Below are 20632 nucleotides of genomic sequence, written 5' to 3' on the forward strand. Positions count from 1 at the left end.
CTCTCTCTTTCTCTCTCTTTCTCTCTCTTTCTCTCTCTTTCTCTCTCTTTCTCTCTCTTTCTCTCTCTTTCTCTCTCTTTCTCTCTCTTTCTCTCTCTTTCTCTCTCTTTCTCTCTCTTTCTCTCTCGGCAGTACAGGGGAGTTGAATATTTGCTGATTTTTAAGCTGATCACTGGGGGTCCCAGCAGCAGCACAACCTGTGATTTGGCTTTTCATGAATGGACCGTTCTAACAAATAGGGACTATCCAATGCTCCTTAGGACACATTCATAATGCTAAGGGACTATTTTCTGTGATGTGCTACAGGTTTAATTATTATTTTTTTTAAATTACCAAATACACAGTGGTCTTACTTTTTCCTCTTCTTCCCTCAAGTCTGGCATGGTGCTGATAGAGAGATTCACCGCTGTGATAGTCACAAATAAAACAGACAGACAAGCAAAGATTTTCCCAGGTAGTCCAGACTGTGGTTTCTCCACCATATTGCCCAGGTGTCGCATGCACATATTCCACCTGCTCTCGTCCTCCGGCTCGGACCCGCTTTCATTCTCGAGGAGCTCATCCTCCTGCAGGTTAAGCTCTGCGAACTCTTCCATTTTCTGGATATACCTTCTTTTACAGCACCACTCCAGACTGTTCTCCTCAATGCCCCAGTACAGAAGCTCCTCTTGGAAAGAGAGCGCACACATTTCACGTAAGAGTCGCAATTTTCCCACACGCAGGAAAGTCAGAATAGTTCTGAAAGCGCCAGGATTCCGGTCAAAGAAAAACTCATTGCAGGTCACGTCATAATCATCACAAATACTTAAAATCTCATCAAAGTTGCTGCACAGCTTAAGCTGCCCCAGACGCGTCAGCGGGAACTCTTCCAGTGTTGTCCATGGAAGTACGTACCTGATGCCTCCTACGTTTATAATGGCGTGGTGTTTGCGATCTTCTGGGTGGACGCAATGGAAGACATCCTTTCCCGGCTGTAAGACCCTGGCCCTCTTGTAAAATATTCCTTTTAGAGACTCTGTTTCCGTGAAGAAGTTTTGGTTAAAAGAGGTTTCTGAGGCGCAGCTTAGGGCGCTGTAGTCGTAGTCAGAATTCTCTCCTCCAAGAAGAGTCATAATGGCCAGTCACATCCTGTGGACGCGTTACCACGAGAAATCTGCAATGGAGATAAACAGTGCCAAAATCAAAATCTAACCATAAAATAACAACAATTTCGATGATAAACGCATCTATCGTACTTTGGCTGCGGTCACAAAATAATTTTAATTCCCTCATGTATCATATAATATGACCGGATACATGAAAAAGACCATCTCCTTTTCCGAGAGCGTGTTTTTTTGCGTTTTCCGATTTTGATTTGTTCAAATGGTTATCCTTGCTCCGCACGCAAGTTTATAGATCAAATATTTTTTCAATATATTAAATGTATTCCTATAACTTTTGAAGATCTCTGCTTGCTGTCATTCTATAGAAATTGTCATGGCTAACTTTCGTGTTGAAAAACCTGTCCGTGATAACACAATTGCGCGGCTCCGGATTGTAAATGTATGTGTATCAGACCTTTGTTCTAAGGAGCCAAGCACCTCTGTGATCACATGACAATGGACAGATATTTGCACCGTGAAAGTAAGCAATGGCAGTTCCTAATGAATGACAGCAAGCAGAGATACTAAAAACCATGATCATTATGCAAAAATAAATTAATAATAATTCTGACACTGTAATATCCCTTTAAGGACGGTCTCTCAGAGGGGGTACAGGGACCCGTTAATCACCAAGTTACATACCCTCTATCCATTTCATTAGAGAGCCAGCGTCTAGACCCTAGAAAGTGCTGAGCGGCGTCCGTATCCGCGACACAGGAGTTACAATGATGACTGCTCAGAACAAGTGACAGCCACAGGCAGGAATATTTATGAAGGACCCTGGGATTGGGAAGCAGTGATAATAAAGAACTCAAATTATATGGATGAGAGAGAACACCAAGTATTCAGCAGTATTTTATGGAGGAGACAAATCTGGGAAATCTCCACATTAGCCAAGAGTTCTTGGGTGTTCGCCACAAAACCGAAAGAATTATGAGTGGGAAGTCTTCAGCGGTGGTACAAGATGATGCCCATAATACAGTGGTGAATAACCGGGTACACGCTCCAGGGCTGATATGCCAAAGTAGCTGCATCTAATAGTGACATCACCAGAGGTGACCTTGAGTGGGCAGGAGCTCCAGACTTGTATAACTATTAAAAAAAAACACATTTTTGTACGTTGTTATTTGCAGGAGCCGCATAGATTAGTGACCGGTGCAGCAATGCTTTCTGACTATGTTTTATGTGAAACCAACACGTATCTATCTTACCATATGTATTACACTCTCTATCCGTCTTCCCATAATTACATGCATTGAGGTACTCAAGAATCTGCTCATTCTGGGCTTCCTGGTTCATGAATGTCAGAACTAAAGTTAACCCGGACGTCTGCACAGGCAGAGCAGTACTAGAGATTTACATAACTATGCAGATTTATATGCCACTCAGGGTCTGTGGAAAGCTGAGTTCTAATGGACTCGGTAATGGGCATTCGTGGTTGTCACCCGGTATCTGTTACCTGTGCTAAGAGAACACCGAAATAGTTTAAAAAAACATTGAGGAGACCCATGGATGTATAACCCTCATGGATTTTTCCTGATTTCCTTTTCACTTTAATGGAGAGTGACTGCACATGTGTGTTTTCCCACTGGAACCAAACTATTTTGTTACCAGGATTGGTGGGAGTCTTAACTTTCGATCAAACTTTTATGGTCTAGTGAATATATGATCTATATTAGGAAGACAACTTTAAATTTTGGCGATCGTGCGGATACTGTAATAGGTATACAAACTATTAATGATTATTTTTTTTTTTTTTTATATAATGTAATCCTGCCCCTACCCTTGTGGGAAAGTGAGCAAATCAAGGCAGAGAGGTATATTTGAGTATACAAGCACGGTTTCTTTGTCTTCCTTCTCTCCAATATATCGATATAACTTATGATTTGGATCTGGATAAGTTTACCGGGCAAGTGTCCGTTGATACACATCTAAAACGTCAGTCTAATATATTTTGGCCATGATTGCGTCAACGTCAGGCTCTCTTTTGGGCTAGCTGGATTAAGTGGCTTGTGATATAAGTGGAGGTATTAAACCGGAGTTAAAGTCCTTGTAATTACTCTCCTCTCCTTTTCTTTTAACTTTTTGAATTGTTCACTGTTTTTGTGTAACTGGGATAATGGAGCAAGATTGGAGGTTTTCTTCTGTGCACAGTTTGCCATATGTATGCACGACTGGAGCCGAAGTTCCAGGGTGAATACCTCTGTGGCAGATATGAGCATGTTGTTCACCTGGAAGCTCGCATTAGAGATCTGGAGGAGCAAAATGCAACACTGAGGGCGATAGTCTATGTTTAGCGGAGCATGCGGCTCACTGAGCAAGCTGTTAGTGGGGTAGGGTGAAGATATGGATGAGCAGGACCAGGCAAGTAGCGGGGTTAATATAGTTAGGGGCAGTAGACAGTAACTAAGCTACAAGGAAGGGAAGGACCTCCAATGTTTTATTCTCAGGAATACTGCCTGTGCCATGCGCATCACAGAAAAGACAGCGGGAGCTCAGGGAGGTAAATGCATGGCTTGTCTTGGTGTAGATGAGAAGGCTTTGGGTTCCTAGAGCACTGGGCTGACTTTTCATTTGGGTACAAACTGTATTCTGCAGATTTGAGCCAAAATGAAAGGGGGTCCGCTGTGCTGGGGGAGAGAATTCTAGCTGGGGTGGCGGAGTATTTAAACTAGGGCTGAGGAGGGAGGTCAATGTAGAAAATAAAGGGGTAGTTAGGTTAGAGAGGGGTCAGACTATATTGAAAATAAAAATGCCCAAATCACATTAATGATACCAAACGTGGCAATTTGAAATGCAAGATAAAGCGAAAGTTTACAAATGCCAGAAGTCTAGCAAGCAAAATGAGGGAGCTGGAGGCCTTGGTACTGGAGGAACAAATAGATCTAGTTGGTGTTACTGGAACATGGCCGGACTCTTTACATGACTGGGCTGTAAATTTACAGGGTTTTACACCGTTTCGGAAAGACAGGACAAATAGGAAAGGTGGTGGTGTATGTCTGTATGTGAGAAGTGATATGAAGGTGATGTCTGTATGTGAGAAGTGATTTAAAGGTGGTGGTGTATGTCTGCATGTGAGAAGTGATATGAAGGTGATGTATGTCTGCATGTGAGAAGTGATATGAAGGTGATGTCTATGTGAGAAGTGATATGAAGGTGATGTCTATGTGAGAAGTGATATGAAGGTGGTGTATGTCTGTATTTGAGAAGTGATATGAAGGTGATGCATGTCTGTATGTAAGAAGTTATATCAATGTGGTATATGTCTGTATGTGAGAAGTGATATGAAGGCGGTGGTGTATGTCTGTATGTGGGAAGTGATATGAAGGCGAGTGTGAATGAGACATTAGAGGGTGAAGATTGTGCGGAGGTTGAAACTTGTGGGTGGAATTACAAAGGGAGGTAAACACGGAAAAAAATACTTTTGGTGTAATCTATAGACCCCCGAATATAACTGAGGAGATTGATGATCAGATATATAAACAAATGGAGCGGGCTGCACAGACGGGTACTATAGTGATAATGGGAGATTTTAATTACAGGGATATTTATTTCCGTCATGGTTCGGCTTCAACTGCAAAGGGGAGAAATTTCCTCAACCTGTTGGAAGAAAACTTTATGGGCCAGTTTGTGGAAGACCCGACTAGAGGTGAAGGAAGCTCTGTTGGATCTGGTCATTTCTAATAATGCAGAGCTTGTTGGGAACGTCAATGTTCGTGAAAACCTCGGTAACAGTGATTACAATATAGTTACATTTTACCTATACTGTAAAAAACAAACGCAGGCTGGGAGGGCAAAAACACTTCATTTTAAGAAGGCCAATTTCCCCAGGATGAGGGCTGCAATTCAGGATATAGACTGGGAAGAACGATTGTCCAATAATGGTACAAATCATAAATGGGAGATCTTAAAATTCTCCTTGTATAACTATAGTGCAAAATTTTATTCCTACAGGTAACAAAAATAAACGACTAAAATTAAACCCCACATGGCTTACACCTTCTGTAAAAAGGGCAATACATGACAAAAAAAAGGGCATTTGAAAAAAACTAATCTGACGGTACAGCTGTAGCCTTTGTAAATTATAAACCGTGTAATAAAATCTGTAAAAATTTAATAAAATCATCAAAAATACAAAATGAAAGGCAGGTGGCCAGGGATAGTAAAACAAATCCCAAAAAATTATTCAAGTATGTAAATGAAAAAAGCCAAGGTATGAACCATAAATAGTGGTAATGGAGATGGTCACAGGGGATCAAGAGAAGGCAGAGTTTATACAACAGAAGAAAGAGCAGCTGATGTAGCCGGGGCCCAGTGCTGACGGGCTGCTGTAGCCGGGGCCCAGTGCTGACGGGCTGCTGTAGCCGGGGCCCAGTGCTGACGGGCTGCTGTAGCCGGGGCCCAGTGCTGACGGGCTGCTGTAGCCGGGGCCCAGTGCTGACGGGCTGCTGTAGCCGGGGCCCAGTGCTGACGGGCTGCTGTAGCCGGGGCCCAGTGCTGACGGGCTGCTGTAGCCGGGGCCCAGTGCTGACGGGCTGCTGTAGCCGGGGCCCAGTGCTGACGGGCTGCTGTAGCCGGGGCCCAGTGCTGACGGGCTGCTGTAGCCGGGGCCCAGTGCTGACGGGCTGCTGTAGCCGGGGCCCAGTGCTGACGGGCTGCTGTAGCCGGGGCCCAGTGCTGACGGGCTGCTGTAGCCGGGGCCCAGTGCTGACGGGCTGCTGTAGCCGGGGCCCAGTGCTGACGGGCTGCTGTAGCCGGGGCCCAGTGCTGACGGGCTGCTGTAGCCGGGGCCCAGTGCTGACGGGCTGCTGTAGCCGGGGCCCAGTGCTGACGGGCTGCTGTAGCCGGGGCCCAGTGCTGACGGGCTGCTGTAGCCGGGGCCCAGTGCTGACGGGCTGCTGTAGCCGGGGCCCAGTGCTGACGGGCTGCTGTAGCCGGGGCCCAGTGCTGACGGGCTGCTGTAGCCGGGGCCCAGTGCTGACGGGCTGCTGTAGCCGGGGCCCAGTGCTGACGGGCTGCTGTAGCCGGGGCCCAGTGCTGACGGGCTGCTGTAGCCGGGGCCCAGTGCTGACGGGCTGCTGTAGCCGGGGCCCAGTGCTGACGGGCTGCTGTAGCCGGGGCCCAGTGCTGACGGGCTGCTGTAGCCGGGGCCCAGTGCTGACGGGCTGCTGTAGCCGGGGCCCAGTGCTGACGGGCTGCTGTAGCCGGGGCCCAGTGCTGACGGGCTGCTGTAGCCGGGGCCCAGTGCTGACGGGCTGCTGTAGCCGGGGCCCAGTGCTGACGGGCTGCTGTAGCCGGGGCCCAGTGCTGACGGGCTGCTGTAGCCGGGGCCCAGTGCTGACGGGCTGCTGTAGCCGGGGCCCAGTGCTGACGGGCTGCTGTAGCCGGGGCCCAGTGCTGACGGGCTGCTGTAGCCGGGGCCCAGTGCTGACGGGCTGCTGTAGCCGGGGCCCAGTGCTGACGGGCTGCTGTAGCCGGGGCCCAGTGCTGACGGGCTGCTGTAGCCGGGGCCCAGTGCTGACGGGCTGCTGTAGCCGGGGCCCAGTGCTGACGGGCTGCTGTAGCCGGGGCCCAGTGCTGACGGGCTGCTGTAGCCGGGGCCCAGTGCTGACGGGCTGCTGTAGCCGGGGCCCAGTGCTGACGGGCTGCTGTAGCCGGGGCCCAGTGCTGACGGGCTGCTGTAGCCGGGGCCCAGTGCTGACGGGCTGCTGTAGCCGGGGCCCAGTGCTGACGGGCTGCTGTAGCCGGGGCCCAGTGCTGACGGGCTGCTGTAGCCGGGGCCCAGTGCTGACGGGCTGCTGTAGCCGGGGCCCAGTGCTGACGGGCTGCTGTAGCCGGGGCCCAGTGCTGACGGGCTGCTGTAGCCGGGGCCCAGTGCTGACGGGCTGCTGTAGCCGGGGCCCAGTGCTGACGGGCTGCTGTAGCCGGGGCCCAGTGCTGACGGGCTGCTGTAGCCGGGGCCCAGTGCTGACGGGCTGCTGTAGCCGGGCCCAGTGCTGACGGGCTGCTGTAGCCGGGCCCAGTGCTGACGGGCTGCTGTAGCCGGGGCCAGTGCTGTTAATATATATCGGTTGATATACTGAATTGGCTGAATGTAGATATGGTCCAAGCTAAATCAATTAAAATAAATTAAAGAGCTTAGTTCAGTTATTTCTGTCCCCCTCTTCATAATTAGAGATTCTCTAGTGACTGATTATAGTGCCAATGGACTGGCGCAGGGCAAATGTGGTGCCTATTTTCAAAAAGGGCTCTAGGTCTTCCCCGGGTAATTATAGACCAGTAAGCTTAACATCCATCGCGGGGAAAATGTTTGAGGGACTATATACAGGATTATGTGACAAATAGTATTATAAGTGACAGCCAGCACGGTTTTACAAAGGACAGAAGCTGTCAAACCAACCTGATTTTGTTTTTATGAAGAGGTGAGCAGAAGCCTAGACAGAGGGGCCGCTGTGGATATAGTGTTTTTGGACTTTGCCCAACTCATTTGCCACTGTCCCTCATAGACGTCTAATGGGTAAATTAAGGACTATAGGCTTAGAAAGATTTTGTAATTGGATTGAGAATTGGATCAAGGACGTATCCAGAGAGTTGTGGTCAAGGATTCCTACTCTGGTCCCCGGTAATAAGTGGTGACCCCAGGGTTCAGTGCTGGGACCACTATTATTCACCTTATTTATGAATGACATAGAGGATGGGAGTAGTAGTACTATTTCTATTTTTGCAGATGACCCCAAGCTATGTAGTAATTACAAGCTGATTTGAACACACAGTGTTTGTGCGTCCACTTGGCATATGAAGTTGAATTTAGATAAATGTAAAGTTCTGCATCTGGGTACCAACAATCTGCAGGCATCATATGTCCTAGGGGGAGCTACACTGGGGGAGTCACTTGTTGAGAAGGATCTGGGAGTAATAATCTGCAGGCATCATATGTCCTAGGGTAGGGGTTTCAAGCACGTGGCCCGCGGGCCTTGGGGCAGTCATCTGCGGCCCGTGGGACACAGAGCCGCTAGTACAGGCTCTGCTCCAGAACTCTGTGGACTTCCCTGACATCACTGTCCACATATGGACAGCGATGTCTGGGGCTTCCCCAGAGCCAGAGTTCCGTGCAGAGCGCTAGTATCGGCTCTGCTTCGGCACTCTGTGGATTTCCCTGACATCGCTGTCCATATATGGACAGTGTTGTCAGGGTCTTCCACAGAGCGGCGTCCCGAGCAGAGCGCTAGTACAGGCTCTGCTCCGGGACTCTGGGGAATCCCCTGACATCGCTGTCCTCATATTGACAGCGATGTCTGGGGCTTTCCCAGAGCTGGAGTCCCGTGATGTCAAGAGCACAGCTGGAGTCCTAGGAAGAGCCTACTAGCGCTCTGCCTGGGACTCCACCTCTGGGGTTGCCCCTGATATCACATACCCGTCCAGGAGAATCTCCGGACGTCAGTGTATGGACAGTGACGTCAGGGGCTCCAACAGCAGAGGAATCCCCAGCTGTTGTATGGCCTCCAGTTTTGCCATGACACCAATGGCAGCACCCACAATCGGTCCCCGGGAAAGTTTGTTGCAGCAACAAACTTTCCCTGCGATCACATGATCGGGACCTGAACTAATCAGGTCCCGATCATGTCTCCGGGACGAGAGGCCAGTGTTAAGAGCGCGATCCAGGTGTCAGCGCTACTCTGAGACACCCGATCGCGCTGCTAACGCTCTCTCTGTCTTCTCACTCCTCCGAACTCACACTGACGGGAGGCAGGGGAGAGAGAAACTTATAACCATCAAGTGCCGGGAAAGTTTGTTACTACTACAAACTTTCCCTGTTGTCGCTATGATAGCCAATCACATGATTGGGACCTCAACCAATCAGGCCCTGATGAGAGCACCCGGACCAGAGGCTGATAGCAACAGCTCGTTCTGAGTGTTAGATGTACCCTCGGGAGAACCGATCGCTGACATGAAGAACATAAATAAACGTCGGCGCTGCACAAAGTCCAGCAAGCGCTGACGTTAGTTTACCGTCGGCGGTCGGAAAGCGGTTAAGAGGCATGGACTCGCGGGACAGGGATGTAATATCTCTTTACAATGCATTAGTGAGGCCTCATCTAGAATATGCAGTCCAGTTCATAGAAAGGAGGAAAAAATACAAAGAGGAGCAACGAAGCTTATAAGGGGCGCGGAGGATCTAAGTTAAGAGGAAAGAGTAAAAGAATTAAACCTATTAATCCATGAGAAGAGACGACTAAGGGGGGACATGATGAACTTATATAAATATATGAACGGCACATACAAAAAATATGGTGAAATCCAGTTCCATGTAAAACCCCCTCAAAAAACAAGGGGCGCTCCCTCCGTCTGGAGAAAAAAAGATTCAACCTGTAGAGGCGACAAGTCTTCTTTACTGTGAGAACGGTGAATTTATGGAATAGTCACCGCAGGAGCCGTCACAGCAGGGACAGGAGACACCGCAGGAGCCGTCACAGCAGGGACAGGAGACACCGCAGGAGCCGTCACAGCAGGGACAGGAGACACCGCAGGAGCCGTCACAGCAGGGACAGGAGATGCTGCAAAAAAGGCAAAAATCATGTCCTAGAACAAAAAAATATCAGCTCCTGTGTGTAGAAATGTTTGCCTTCCCTTGGTTGAACTTGATGGACATGTCTTTCTATTTTTCAACCTTGTAACTATGTAACGTATGCCTGGGCAGCGATGCGTGCCACGTCCTCATACTCGGCTTCGTTGGTGCTACAAACCTTTCCACCGCTACCTAGAATCTTGGCTGCCGCCCAGCCCGAATCACTTTGTCAGATTCCAGGTTTTAATGAAGCAACATGATACATTCAACCGAAAATCCTGTTCTAATCTGAAGTCTGTTTTCACCATACAAATCACCCTGTCTTTTGGCAGCCGGGAAGGATCGGACATAGAGACGCTGGACCATACACTGTGCAAATTGGCTCCTGGCTGTGAAGAGAAGGAGGATGGGGATTAAAGAGTTTCACTTTTGTTAATTTCCAGCTTTCATCCTTTCCTGAAATCATTGGCTTCTTTTACAAAGTAATTGCAGGCAGCCGAGCGATGTCATATGTGGTACAGCAAGAATAATTAGAGATGTATCAGTGGATGAACTGAGCGAGAAGATCTGAAAGTTTGCACTGCTGGAGCTTGTGATTACCATGGAAAGGCATTTGTACTGATCGCTGAACTGAGACAATTGTCCGTGTACCTCACGTGGACTGACAGTGACTACTCATCAGGCGTGGCTTCACTAGACTGCGGCTGCTGCATATATTCCGATACCTCCTCCTGTCAATCACATGCCTTTAACTGGGCTAAAATATGTCTTGCTTCAAAAGCACAAAGGACTTTACAAGTATCAAATGAATCATTTATGTAAAATGTGTTCCAAAAACTTTTTTCTAAAAAAAGTAACTAAATGTAATCTACAAGAACAGCAGAGTCGCTTTGTAAACTCATAGTTTATTTTGTGCTAATCCTGTGTTACAAAGCATCAGTTACAGCTGAAATCTCCCAGAAATTCCCTGCTTGTTTGGTATCTGCACAGTATTCTGGGAAGTGTTATCTTTACACCCAGGCAACTCCAGATCGGTACAGGATAAGTAATGTAATGTATGTACACAGTGACTGCAGCAGCAGAATAGTGAGTGCAGCTCTGGAGTATAATACAGGATATAACTCGGGACCAGTACAGGATAAGTAATGTAATGTATGTACACAGTGACTCCACCAGCAGAATAGTGAGTACAGCTCTGGAGTATAATACAGGATATAACTCAGGACCAGTACAGGATATGTAATGTATGTACACAGTGACTCCACCAGCAGAATAGTGAGTGCAGCTCTGGAGTGTAATACAGGATATAACTCCGGATCAGTACAGGATAAGTAATATAATGTATGTACACAGTGACTCCACCAGCAGAATAGTGAGTGCAGCTCTGGAGTATAATACAGGATATAACTCAGGACCAGTACAGGATATGTAATGTATGTACACAGTGACTCCACCAGCAGAATAGTGAGTGCAGCTCTGGAGTATAATACAGGATATAACTCAGGACCAGTACAGGATAAGTAATGCAATGTATGTACACAGTGACTCCACCAGCAGAATAGTGAGGGCAGCTCTGGAGTATAATACAGTATGTACTCAGGATCAGTACAGGATAAATAATGTAATGTATGTACACAGTGACTACAGCAGCAGAATAGTGAGTGCAGCTCTGGAGTATAATACAGGATATAACTCAGGACCAGTACAGGATAAGTAATGTAATGTATGTACACAGTGACTCCACCAGCAGAATAGGGAGTGCAGCTCTGGGGTGTAATACAGAATGTAACTCCGGATCAGTACAGGATAAGTAATGTAATGTATGTACACAGTGACTCCACCAGCAGAATAGTGAGTGCAGCTCTGGAGTATAATACAGGATGTAACTCAGGATCAGTACAGGATAAGTAATGTATGTACACAGTGACTCCACCAGCAGAATAGTGAGTGCAGCTCTGGAGTATAATACAGGATGTAACTCGGGATCAGTACAGGATATGTAATGTATGTACACAGTGACTCCACCAGCAGAATAGTGAGTGCAGCTCTGGAGTATAATACAGGATGTAACTCAGGATCAGTACAGGATAAGTAATGTAATGTATGTACACAGTGACTCCACCAGCAGAATAGGGAGTGCAGCTCTGGAGTATAATACAGCATATAACTCCGGATCAGACAGGATAAGTAATGTAATGTTTGTATGCAGACATGGTCAGCATATAATGTCCTGAATAGAAGATCTAGTCCTTAATATCAATTATTACATTGTATGGAGCGTTTTCCCCTAAAGAAAAAAAAACCCCACAAATACAAGCCCTTGAGTCGTACTCCTAAATATTTTTGGTGATATCTACTATTGGCAGCCGTTGTGGTGCCTACAAGGACTGACATAAACCTTTTAATAAATAAATCTGAACTGTTATGCAGTTGTATCCTCCTCCCCATTCTATTCTGTTCACGTGTCGGTCAATCTAGTAGCTCTGTAGTTCATCATTATATTCATGGTGACAAAACTGCTCAGGATGAACAGAGCGATGGATGACTCAGACAAATTGTAATTTCTATATTCAGTTTATTAGATTATATTTGCAATGAATCTTGTGATTATCAATCTGTAAATCCGGCTGGTTCTTTGGTTATATTCTGAGAGGCACCTGGAGGAGCTCATTGATCTATTGCCACAAAAGTAGAATTCTAATGCAGAATAACAGGAAAGAAGGATCATTTGGATAAATACAATAACTGATGGCAGAATGTTTTGGGAAAAAAATTCTGCGTTTTTCTAACTCCAAAATCTGGAACGGAGATGTTCTGAGCTCCACGCACCAGGTTGGCATAGACCAGTACTGACAATGTGATTGGACCTAGTTTGTATTTAGAAAGCCAGGGATAAAGAGATTTCCCATAATTCTGCAATGTTTAGTCAGCCCCTTCCAATTATCAGAAAGCGGACTCCAATCCAGAATGTGAATCAACATGAATTTCACATAAATATCACTGGGAGAGGAGGATGCAAAATAACGCTCCTCCAGAAGGAAAAAATCTTTTTCTCTAGTGCTGCTTATAGGTAACGTCAATGTCAGACTGCTCATAGATACTACATACATGTGGTGTAGTGTGAGGCAGAACAGAACTGTTTCCGAGCAGTTGCTCCTCTTCAGTACATAGAGGTTATGGTTGGCTGTGTCAGATGCCATATGTACCTTTTCTTGGAAGATACTGATTCTTTGGAGATCTAGCTGATCGGGAGTCTTTAGGGCAATGCCCCATGGGAAAAAGTATGCAAAGTAGCTCTCCTGCAGAAGGAAGAAAACTATCTCTGGTGTTACCTATAAGTAGTTACTCTGTCAAGAGTCATGTGACTGCTGCTGTTTTGGGGGTGACACTATATAACAATCTCGAAAAATAATTACACCCCAAGTCGTAGCTTAAAGCTCCTTGGCCCCAATGTAAAATTTGTACCAGGGCCCCTATACTGTCCTGTTTATAGTGCTGCTGTCCGGTTTCGACCTACGTACCCTCAATAACTATGGCGCTGACTGCTGTTAATTGCATTGAAGGTTTTTTCATACTGTGCTGAACTCCTCATTGTGATAAATACTTCCCTTTGTCTCCTTCCTGCAATCTGTACATCAGGGGGTGCTGTCTAGGGAGTCCATCTAAGCACATGACTTTATTTGTAGGTCATTCCTGCGCCTGTGATCTGGTTGGACATACAGGATGAATTCATGAAGCTGGGCAAAAACCTGACGTTCTCTCACCAGTCACTACTAAGGCATCGTCTTCTCTCTGCTGATGACTCAGTTGAGCGATTTTTAGCACATGGAGGTTTATTGACTAGAACTTCTCCAGATGTATATTTGTCTGATGATTCATGGGACTTTGTTTTTTATAGAAATATTTTTTCCTTTTGGGTAGTAAAACCATATTTGTTACCACCGTGCCACTTCTAATGACCTAAACCAATGTTTCAGGAAAGTGTGCAGGGTGCGACTCGCTTACATGTGGTGGTTGTTAGACTGTTTTGCTTCTCTCAATTTTTAGTACTTACGGTAATTGCAAAAAGTTGTACTTCAATAAATTCTAACCTTTCTGTTCCAGTACATGGATCTGTTAGCGGTGGTCCTTCTTTTTTTTTTTTTAACTTGAGTATCTTTTTAGTTTTTATATAATTTTTTTTTATGATTTTTTTTTTTTTATATAAGGGAACAATTGGTATTTTAGGTAAGTATTTTGCATTACTGTTCGGGCTACTATACAGGCTTGGTCCTAATATTTTAGAGCAGTTTCAGCCTATACAGACCATACGGGGGATCACATGATTCATAATTATTAAAACAATCGCTCTGCTGCTTTATTCCGTACTTGCCGCTCACTGAGATCCGTGTATTGAGCAATCAGAAAGGCAGCGGTGGATATAGACCGGCTCTGCCTTCTCCATGGGGAGTCTTGTTTCTTCAGACAAGCGCCTTTCCCCACCGGAGGCTACACTGCTTTCCTGTACTGCTGCAATTTCTGCAGCAGCAAAAAACATCTAACATCTGCAAGCTGTTCTATTATAAAACATTTCCGCCTCTAAATTTGGCTACATTGCCGGCATGTGTTTTTTTTTTTTTTTTTTTTTTTTTTAATAGGCGTATCCTGGGAATTAAAAAAAATAAAAAATAATGTATACTCCCATTAGAAAACGTGATTAAAATAAATTAAATAACCAATACTCACCTGTTAGTTCCCCTGTTTCTCCAAGGTCAACGCTCCGGTCGTCCTCGCTCGTCTTTGTTTACTGCAGTGATGTCATACATTCAAGTGATCTCTGCAGCCAATCACTGGCCCCAGCTGTGATGCTTGCATGTACAGCACGATAATGCTGAGACCAGTGATTGGCTGCAGTTGTCATGTGGATGTACGTGACGTCATCAATGCAGGACAAGTAAATCGAAACCGGCGGGGAGCACTGGAGCGTCGGTGGGGGTTTTATTAGATGAGTGATGGTTATCTTTCATTTATATCCCATTTCCTATGGTCAGGCTAATTTTTTTTTAAAATTCCCGGAATTAAGTTCACCTTCAGCAATTGTCCTTCACCACACATTAAAAGCGCTACGAAAGCCGAATGTCAATACTTAATCGTTAAACATAAATGTGCAGCAAAAACCACAACGGACGGGGCGTGAAATAGTTTTTAAAAATGACAAAACAAAAGATTGATAAAATCCTGTTCTACAATATAGCATCGGGTCGTTGTGGTAACTTACATATTAAAAAAAAAAAAAAACTTCCCTTCAATTCATCAGCCGGACGCAGCGGTCTGACAGAAGTTTAATTCTGGAGATTAAGAGCAGTTTAACCTTCCATGTCCTTGGCACACGGCTAAAGCAGAGAAAAAGAAATCATCTCGGCTGTGCGGAGAAACGACGTATACGGCATAATGAACCGGGAGCCAAAGATGCGTAAAATGTGATCTTGTGTGGGATGTCTAGTCCTGTCCACACCGGCGGTAAATTGTGTATTATACAGGGCAGCCTGATTGCCTCGCTCCTGACAATGGACGTTATTATCTGTGAATAGAAAAGAAGGCGACGGGGAGATGATGAAGCCTTCAAAGCGGCCTGTATATCCCAACAGACTATTCACAGCAGACAATGCACTGACCCTACAGGTGGACAACGTTTCACAAAACCCGTCTGTAAAATATTAAAGGGACAAACGAAAAATGCTTCTAAACTCCACTGCCCGCACTCATGGAACTGCTCATTATATTGCCTCAATCTTCAGTGAATGCCATCAACTTGTCCGTGTAATCAACCCATGTCCTATTACAGAGGTATTCTCCCCTGCTGTATGAAGTGCCTGTGAGTCTGTAATACGGACCCATAAGGACTCTGTGTGCGGTCGTATGCATATGGGTAGGGTCCTCACTGATCGCCTTCTTGCCCTCCTCCCCAAAGTATAAAAGTGCGGCAGCTCCGGCAATGGCTGTAGGATTCTCCTGGACTTGCAAAACCTTTAGGCAATAGGATGTATTGCTGAGTTTTAACATGTCTGTCTGAAGAATAATTTGCATCCAGAGCTGCTTTCAAAATTCTGCTGGTTGCCCTTAGTAACAGACCACAGTATAGCTCCACCCTGCTGTCAGGCATGTGACCTAGCAGTCTAGCTTTAACTGTGAATGTTGTCTGAACTCCCACAATGCACTGCCTTCTAGTAATTTAGCTTTCCTTGCGAATGGAGAACAATGGAGTTGGGAATGTCAGGGATGTGATGTTAGAGATGCAGATCCTTCAGAACTGCTTATATATATGTCATTGTGTATTTATTACATTCTATTACTGCATGCCTGGGGAATGTTATTGAATGCTTTGTATATCCTCTTCAGCTGGCAACTTGGTGCTGAATATTTGGCACTGATCAGATCTTTACAACTCCTATACCCATAACCTATCTGTAGTGTGATCCTCTAGACTTAGTGTGAGGCACCGCCAGGGAGACGTATTCACCAGCAGATTAGGGGTTGGTCACATATGCGTTGGAAGCTCCGTTAGGGGCCTCCATTGAAGATCCGCCAAAAATTACGGAAACAATAGTGCAGCATGCTACGCTATTGTCTCCTGTAAAACCACAGACACCCGGACGGAAAGCCGAGAGATGGAGAAGAACAGAATGCCCTGTCGCAGATGTGAACATAGCGTTGGGCTGTGTTCACACGGTGCAATGGGGCCACATACGCCGAGAAAATCTTCTGGCGTACCTGCCGAATGTACAGCCCCCACATATGCCACTGTATGCCGTAGTCAACCATAGAGCCCCATGCAAAAAAATTAAAAAAAATCTATACTGCGAGGTACAAGTTTGCGGCGGCTGCGGGTCTAGGAGAGCACAACAGGTTGCACTTTCCTATACAGTTTAAGAAAAAGAAGTATACCTGCCTGGTGGATCTGTTTGGTCTATAGGGGTCTACGGACCTATTCAGTAGGAGTATCCCGAGCGCTCAATGGACGCAGATCAGGTGGTGTAAAAATGGTCTTAAGGCCCCGTTACACCGGCCGATTTTGGCCGGTGCTGTGAGCGCCGATTAATGAGACAGCTCGTTGATCGGCGCTCGTTTGCTCCTGTCACACGGATTATGTACGGACCAGAACAGCGGCTTCACACACGGCTTTCCTGATATAGGTTAATGTTCTAGTTTTCTTGTTCGTGTTTCTCCCGTCTCCCTGGCAACTGTTATCACAAGTGCTTTGCTCCCCCCCCCCCCCCCCCCCAATATCATCTGAATCAATTGTATTCTCAGAACTTTTCCTGCACCAAACCCAGTGTGGTCTCCAACTTCAGCTGCTGCAGAACTACAACTCTCAGCATGCTCTGACAGCCTGTGGTCTAATGTAGTCTGTGGCTGTCAGGGCATACTGGGTGTTGTAGTTTTACAACAACTGAAGAGACCCCTTTCTTTTCAACAAATTTTATTGAACAGTTTTACATTTAGGTAAAAGGCATATATCAAAAACAGATAAAAATAAAATTAAATATAAACCATTTCACTCAGTGAATTATAATGTTATAAAAACAAGATGACAAACATTCGTGAATGTAATGACAGTAAATGCAGGATCAATATATGAAAAAGAAACATCCTATAAAACAAGAAACAGAGAAGGGGGGATAGAAGGGTTGGGAAGAATATAGCGGAAAGCTGGGATTGGTAAGGGGGGAGAAGCCGGTCAGAAATCTAGAATGAAAAGAAAAGTCACTGGACTTAATAAGCAGTGATCATAGTGGCAGGTAAGTGAGGGTATGCGTAGCTAATCCAGGGCAACCAGAGCGACTCAAAACCGGCAACCCTATCTAGTAAGATTCCTGTAAGTTTTTCGTTCACAAACATCTGGTCCATTCTAGTTTTAACCCCTGCAAAAGTTACTGTACGTTTTTTCCAAGAGTGGGCTATAGTTATTTTTGCAGCCAAAAGGATATAAGAGAATAACCGAAATTGTGCGTTCGTGAGCTCTGGGGGCTTGTGATGGAGAAGGCCTATCTTCGGATCTCTTCTTATAATAATGCCAAACAAACTTTGGGCGAGACCAAATACCCTACTCCAGAATCGGATGAGCTTAGGACAAGACCACCAAATATGGAGCATGTCACCGGGAGAGTGGCAACCACAAAAGCAAGAGGCGGGGTAGGTGGGAAAGGCACGTGCAAGTCGGCTAGGAACCAAATACCACCTCATCATGACTTTATAAGCCGATTCTAAAATATTTGTGTTAATGGAGCAGTGTGATACTATACTCCAGATATTATGCCATTCTGCTGGTTCGAGCGTCACCCCCAAATCCCGGTGCCATCTATCCACATATGTGTGGGGAACAGGTGTGGGGTTGTTAAAGAGCCATTTATATAAGACTGATATAATCCCTTTAGTGTTAGGGTTGTTTTCGCAGATTCGCTCGAACTGTGAGTAAGAGTCTGAAGCAGTCTTGTTGTGGAGAAGGGAAGTAATCCAATTCTTGAGTTGTAGATATCGGAACACTTCGCCGTTGGGGATCTGCTGAGAGGTCTGAAGCTCACAGAACGAGAGAATCCGGGAATGGGTGGGCGTTAGGAGATGATGGACTCTGAGTATACTACTAGACCACCACCATTTAAAGGCTTGGTAATTGTCTGCACCTGGGGAGAACAAGGGATTATGCCACAGGGAAAGGAGGGGAAGATGCGGCGAGATCAATCTGCTAGAATATTTAACTGAGTCCCATACCGATAAAATGTGCATGAGTGGGGGTGATAGGTCAGAGGAGCGAAAAGAGGGAGGTAACCAGGGCACTGATTGGATCGGGGTTGGCGACATCTCCGGAATATCCAGGTACACCCATAGAGGCATATTTGCAGAAGCATGCAATTTAGTTAAGGATGCTATCATAGCTGCATGATAATATTTGGAGACATTCGGAACCCCCAGTCCCCCATCTGCCTTTGGTGAACAGAGGGTGGTCCTGGATATTCTAGGGCGTGCCCCCTTCCAAATAAAAGATGAGATCCGATTCTGGATGAGGCGCAGAATGTGTGCTGGGACTTTGATTGGCAGGGTTTGAAACAAATAAAGAAGCTTTGGAAGAATGGTCATTTTGACTGCAGAAATACGGCCTATCCGAGATAAATAGGTAGATTGCCAGGATGTCATCAAGGATGATATTGAGCGAATAAGGGAGGGGTAGTTAGCGGTATACAGCTGCTCATAGGAAGGAGTCAAATGGATACCCAGGTAGTTCAATGAGTGTCCGGCCCACTGGAAGGGGAAATGGCTTCGTAGTGAATGCAGAGTTTGTTGTGATAGATTAACATTTAAAGCAATAGATTTTGCGGGGTTTATAGTAAGTCCAGAAATAGCAGCGAAATCTGATAGAGTTTGCATTAAGTTAGGAAGGGAAATAAGGGGTTGGGAGAGCATGAGTAGCATATCATCTGCAAAGAGGGACAATTTATGTTGCACGCCCCCTAACTCCAGTCCCCTAATGTTCTGATTCTGGCGAATCAGCATGGCTAGGGGTTCAAGTGCTAGGATAAATAGAATAGGGGATAGAGGGCATCCTTGTCTGGTGCCCCGTTCAATAGGAAAAGAAGCAGACTGGTAGCCCGCGTAACAGACTTTAGCCGTAGGGTTGGAGTAGAGGGCGTGCACCCATGACATAAAGTGGCTACCAAAACCCCACTTCCCCAAGGCGAAATCCATGTAAGACCAAGATACTGTATCGAAGGCTTTTTGAATGTCGAGCGAGAGAAGCATTGACGCCACATTTCTCTTGCGTGCTAGGTGAACCAGGGATATTACTCTCTTGGTACAGTCGCTTGTCTGCCTTCCAGGGACAAAGCCTGCTTGGTCTCCATGTATAATCCCGTCAAGGAAGCGGTTTACTCTACCCGCCAGGATTTTAGCTAAAATTTTTATATCAGTGTTCAGGAGGGATATTGGCCTGTAATTGGTAATTTGAAGAGCATCCTTTTGAGGTTTGGGGATCATTGCAATATGGGCTGTCAGGGTTGGTGTCCGAAGGGTTGTGCCAGTTCTGATAGTGTTAAAGAGTTGGGTTAAATATGGGCTTAGGAGCGGGGAAAGTTTTTTGTAGTATAATGGGGAGAAACCGTCTGGGCCAGGAGATTTGGAGGGTTTTAATTCCTTGATAGCTGCCTGAACATCCGTCTCAGATATCTCAGCTTCCAATGCTTCGAGATTAGAGGAGGTAATATCTGGAAAAACCAAATTAGCTAACAAGCCTTCAGCCTTCAAGGGATCAAAAGGTGGGGGGGATGAGTATAATTTGGAAAGGAAAGTTTGAAATTGGGAAACAATCTTATTAGGGTCTGCTGTTATTGTGCCGGAGGCTGTCCGCAATCTAATTGGTTCTTTTGGCGCAACGGGAACTCGCAGCTGACGTGCTAAAAGTTTACCCGGTTTATTGCTTTGCGAGTAGTAACGCTGTTTGGACCATCGTAGCTTACGTTCAGCCTGTTCCGTCAATAAAAGGTCAAGCTCTAATCTGGTAGCCTCAACCGACGCTTTATTAGCAAGCGAAGGCGTCTGTTTCCAAGCATTTTCTTTTTGTTCTAATATTCGGTATAAATCTGTTATCTTCTTTTCTCTGTTTTTTTTTTAAATTGACCCCAACCTAATGAGAGTCCCCCGCAAGGTGGCTTTATGGGCTTCCCATAGTATGACCGGCGATGACGTGGAACCTACATTTAAGTTAAAGTATTCCTTAACCGCTACTTCAATCTGTGCAAATGAGTCTTTGGATGTCAAAAGGGAGTCGTTTAGTCGCCAATTAAAGGAAAGCCCCCGTAGGATCAGAGAAGAGAAGGAGACCTCAACCGGGTTGTGGTCAGACCAGGGTGTGCTAAGTATCTTTGCGGCGGAGCATAGTGGTAATGAACGCTGA

The 20632-nt window shown here is 46.0% G+C and overlaps 1 protein-coding gene and 1 long non-coding RNA gene across 6 annotated transcripts in view; one reads left to right on the top strand and one right to left on the bottom strand.

Annotated features, from left to right (window-relative positions):
* LOC142665761 (uncharacterized) overlaps nt 1-20632 on the top strand; it is a 320337-nt gene that overhangs the window by 32903 nt on the left and 266802 nt on the right. The window lies entirely within an intron of this gene.
* Nucleotides 1-20632, bottom strand: part of KCNG1 (potassium voltage-gated channel modifier subfamily G member 1) — a 48534-nt gene that overhangs the window by 14815 nt on the left and 13087 nt on the right. For both annotated transcript variants that reach the window (XM_075845511.1, XM_075845512.1), the window contains exon 2: nt 354-1153. In XM_075845511.1, the coding sequence (XP_075701626.1) occupies nt 354-1112 (759 nt within the window). In that variant the 5' untranslated portion in view covers nt 1113-1153. The remainder of the gene's footprint in view (nt 1-353; nt 1154-20632) is intronic.

Source organism: Rhinoderma darwinii, chromosome 13, assembly GCF_050947455.1.
Source record: "Rhinoderma darwinii isolate aRhiDar2 chromosome 13, aRhiDar2.hap1, whole genome shotgun sequence".
Taxonomy (NCBI): domain Eukaryota; kingdom Metazoa; phylum Chordata; class Amphibia; order Anura; family Rhinodermatidae; genus Rhinoderma; species Rhinoderma darwinii.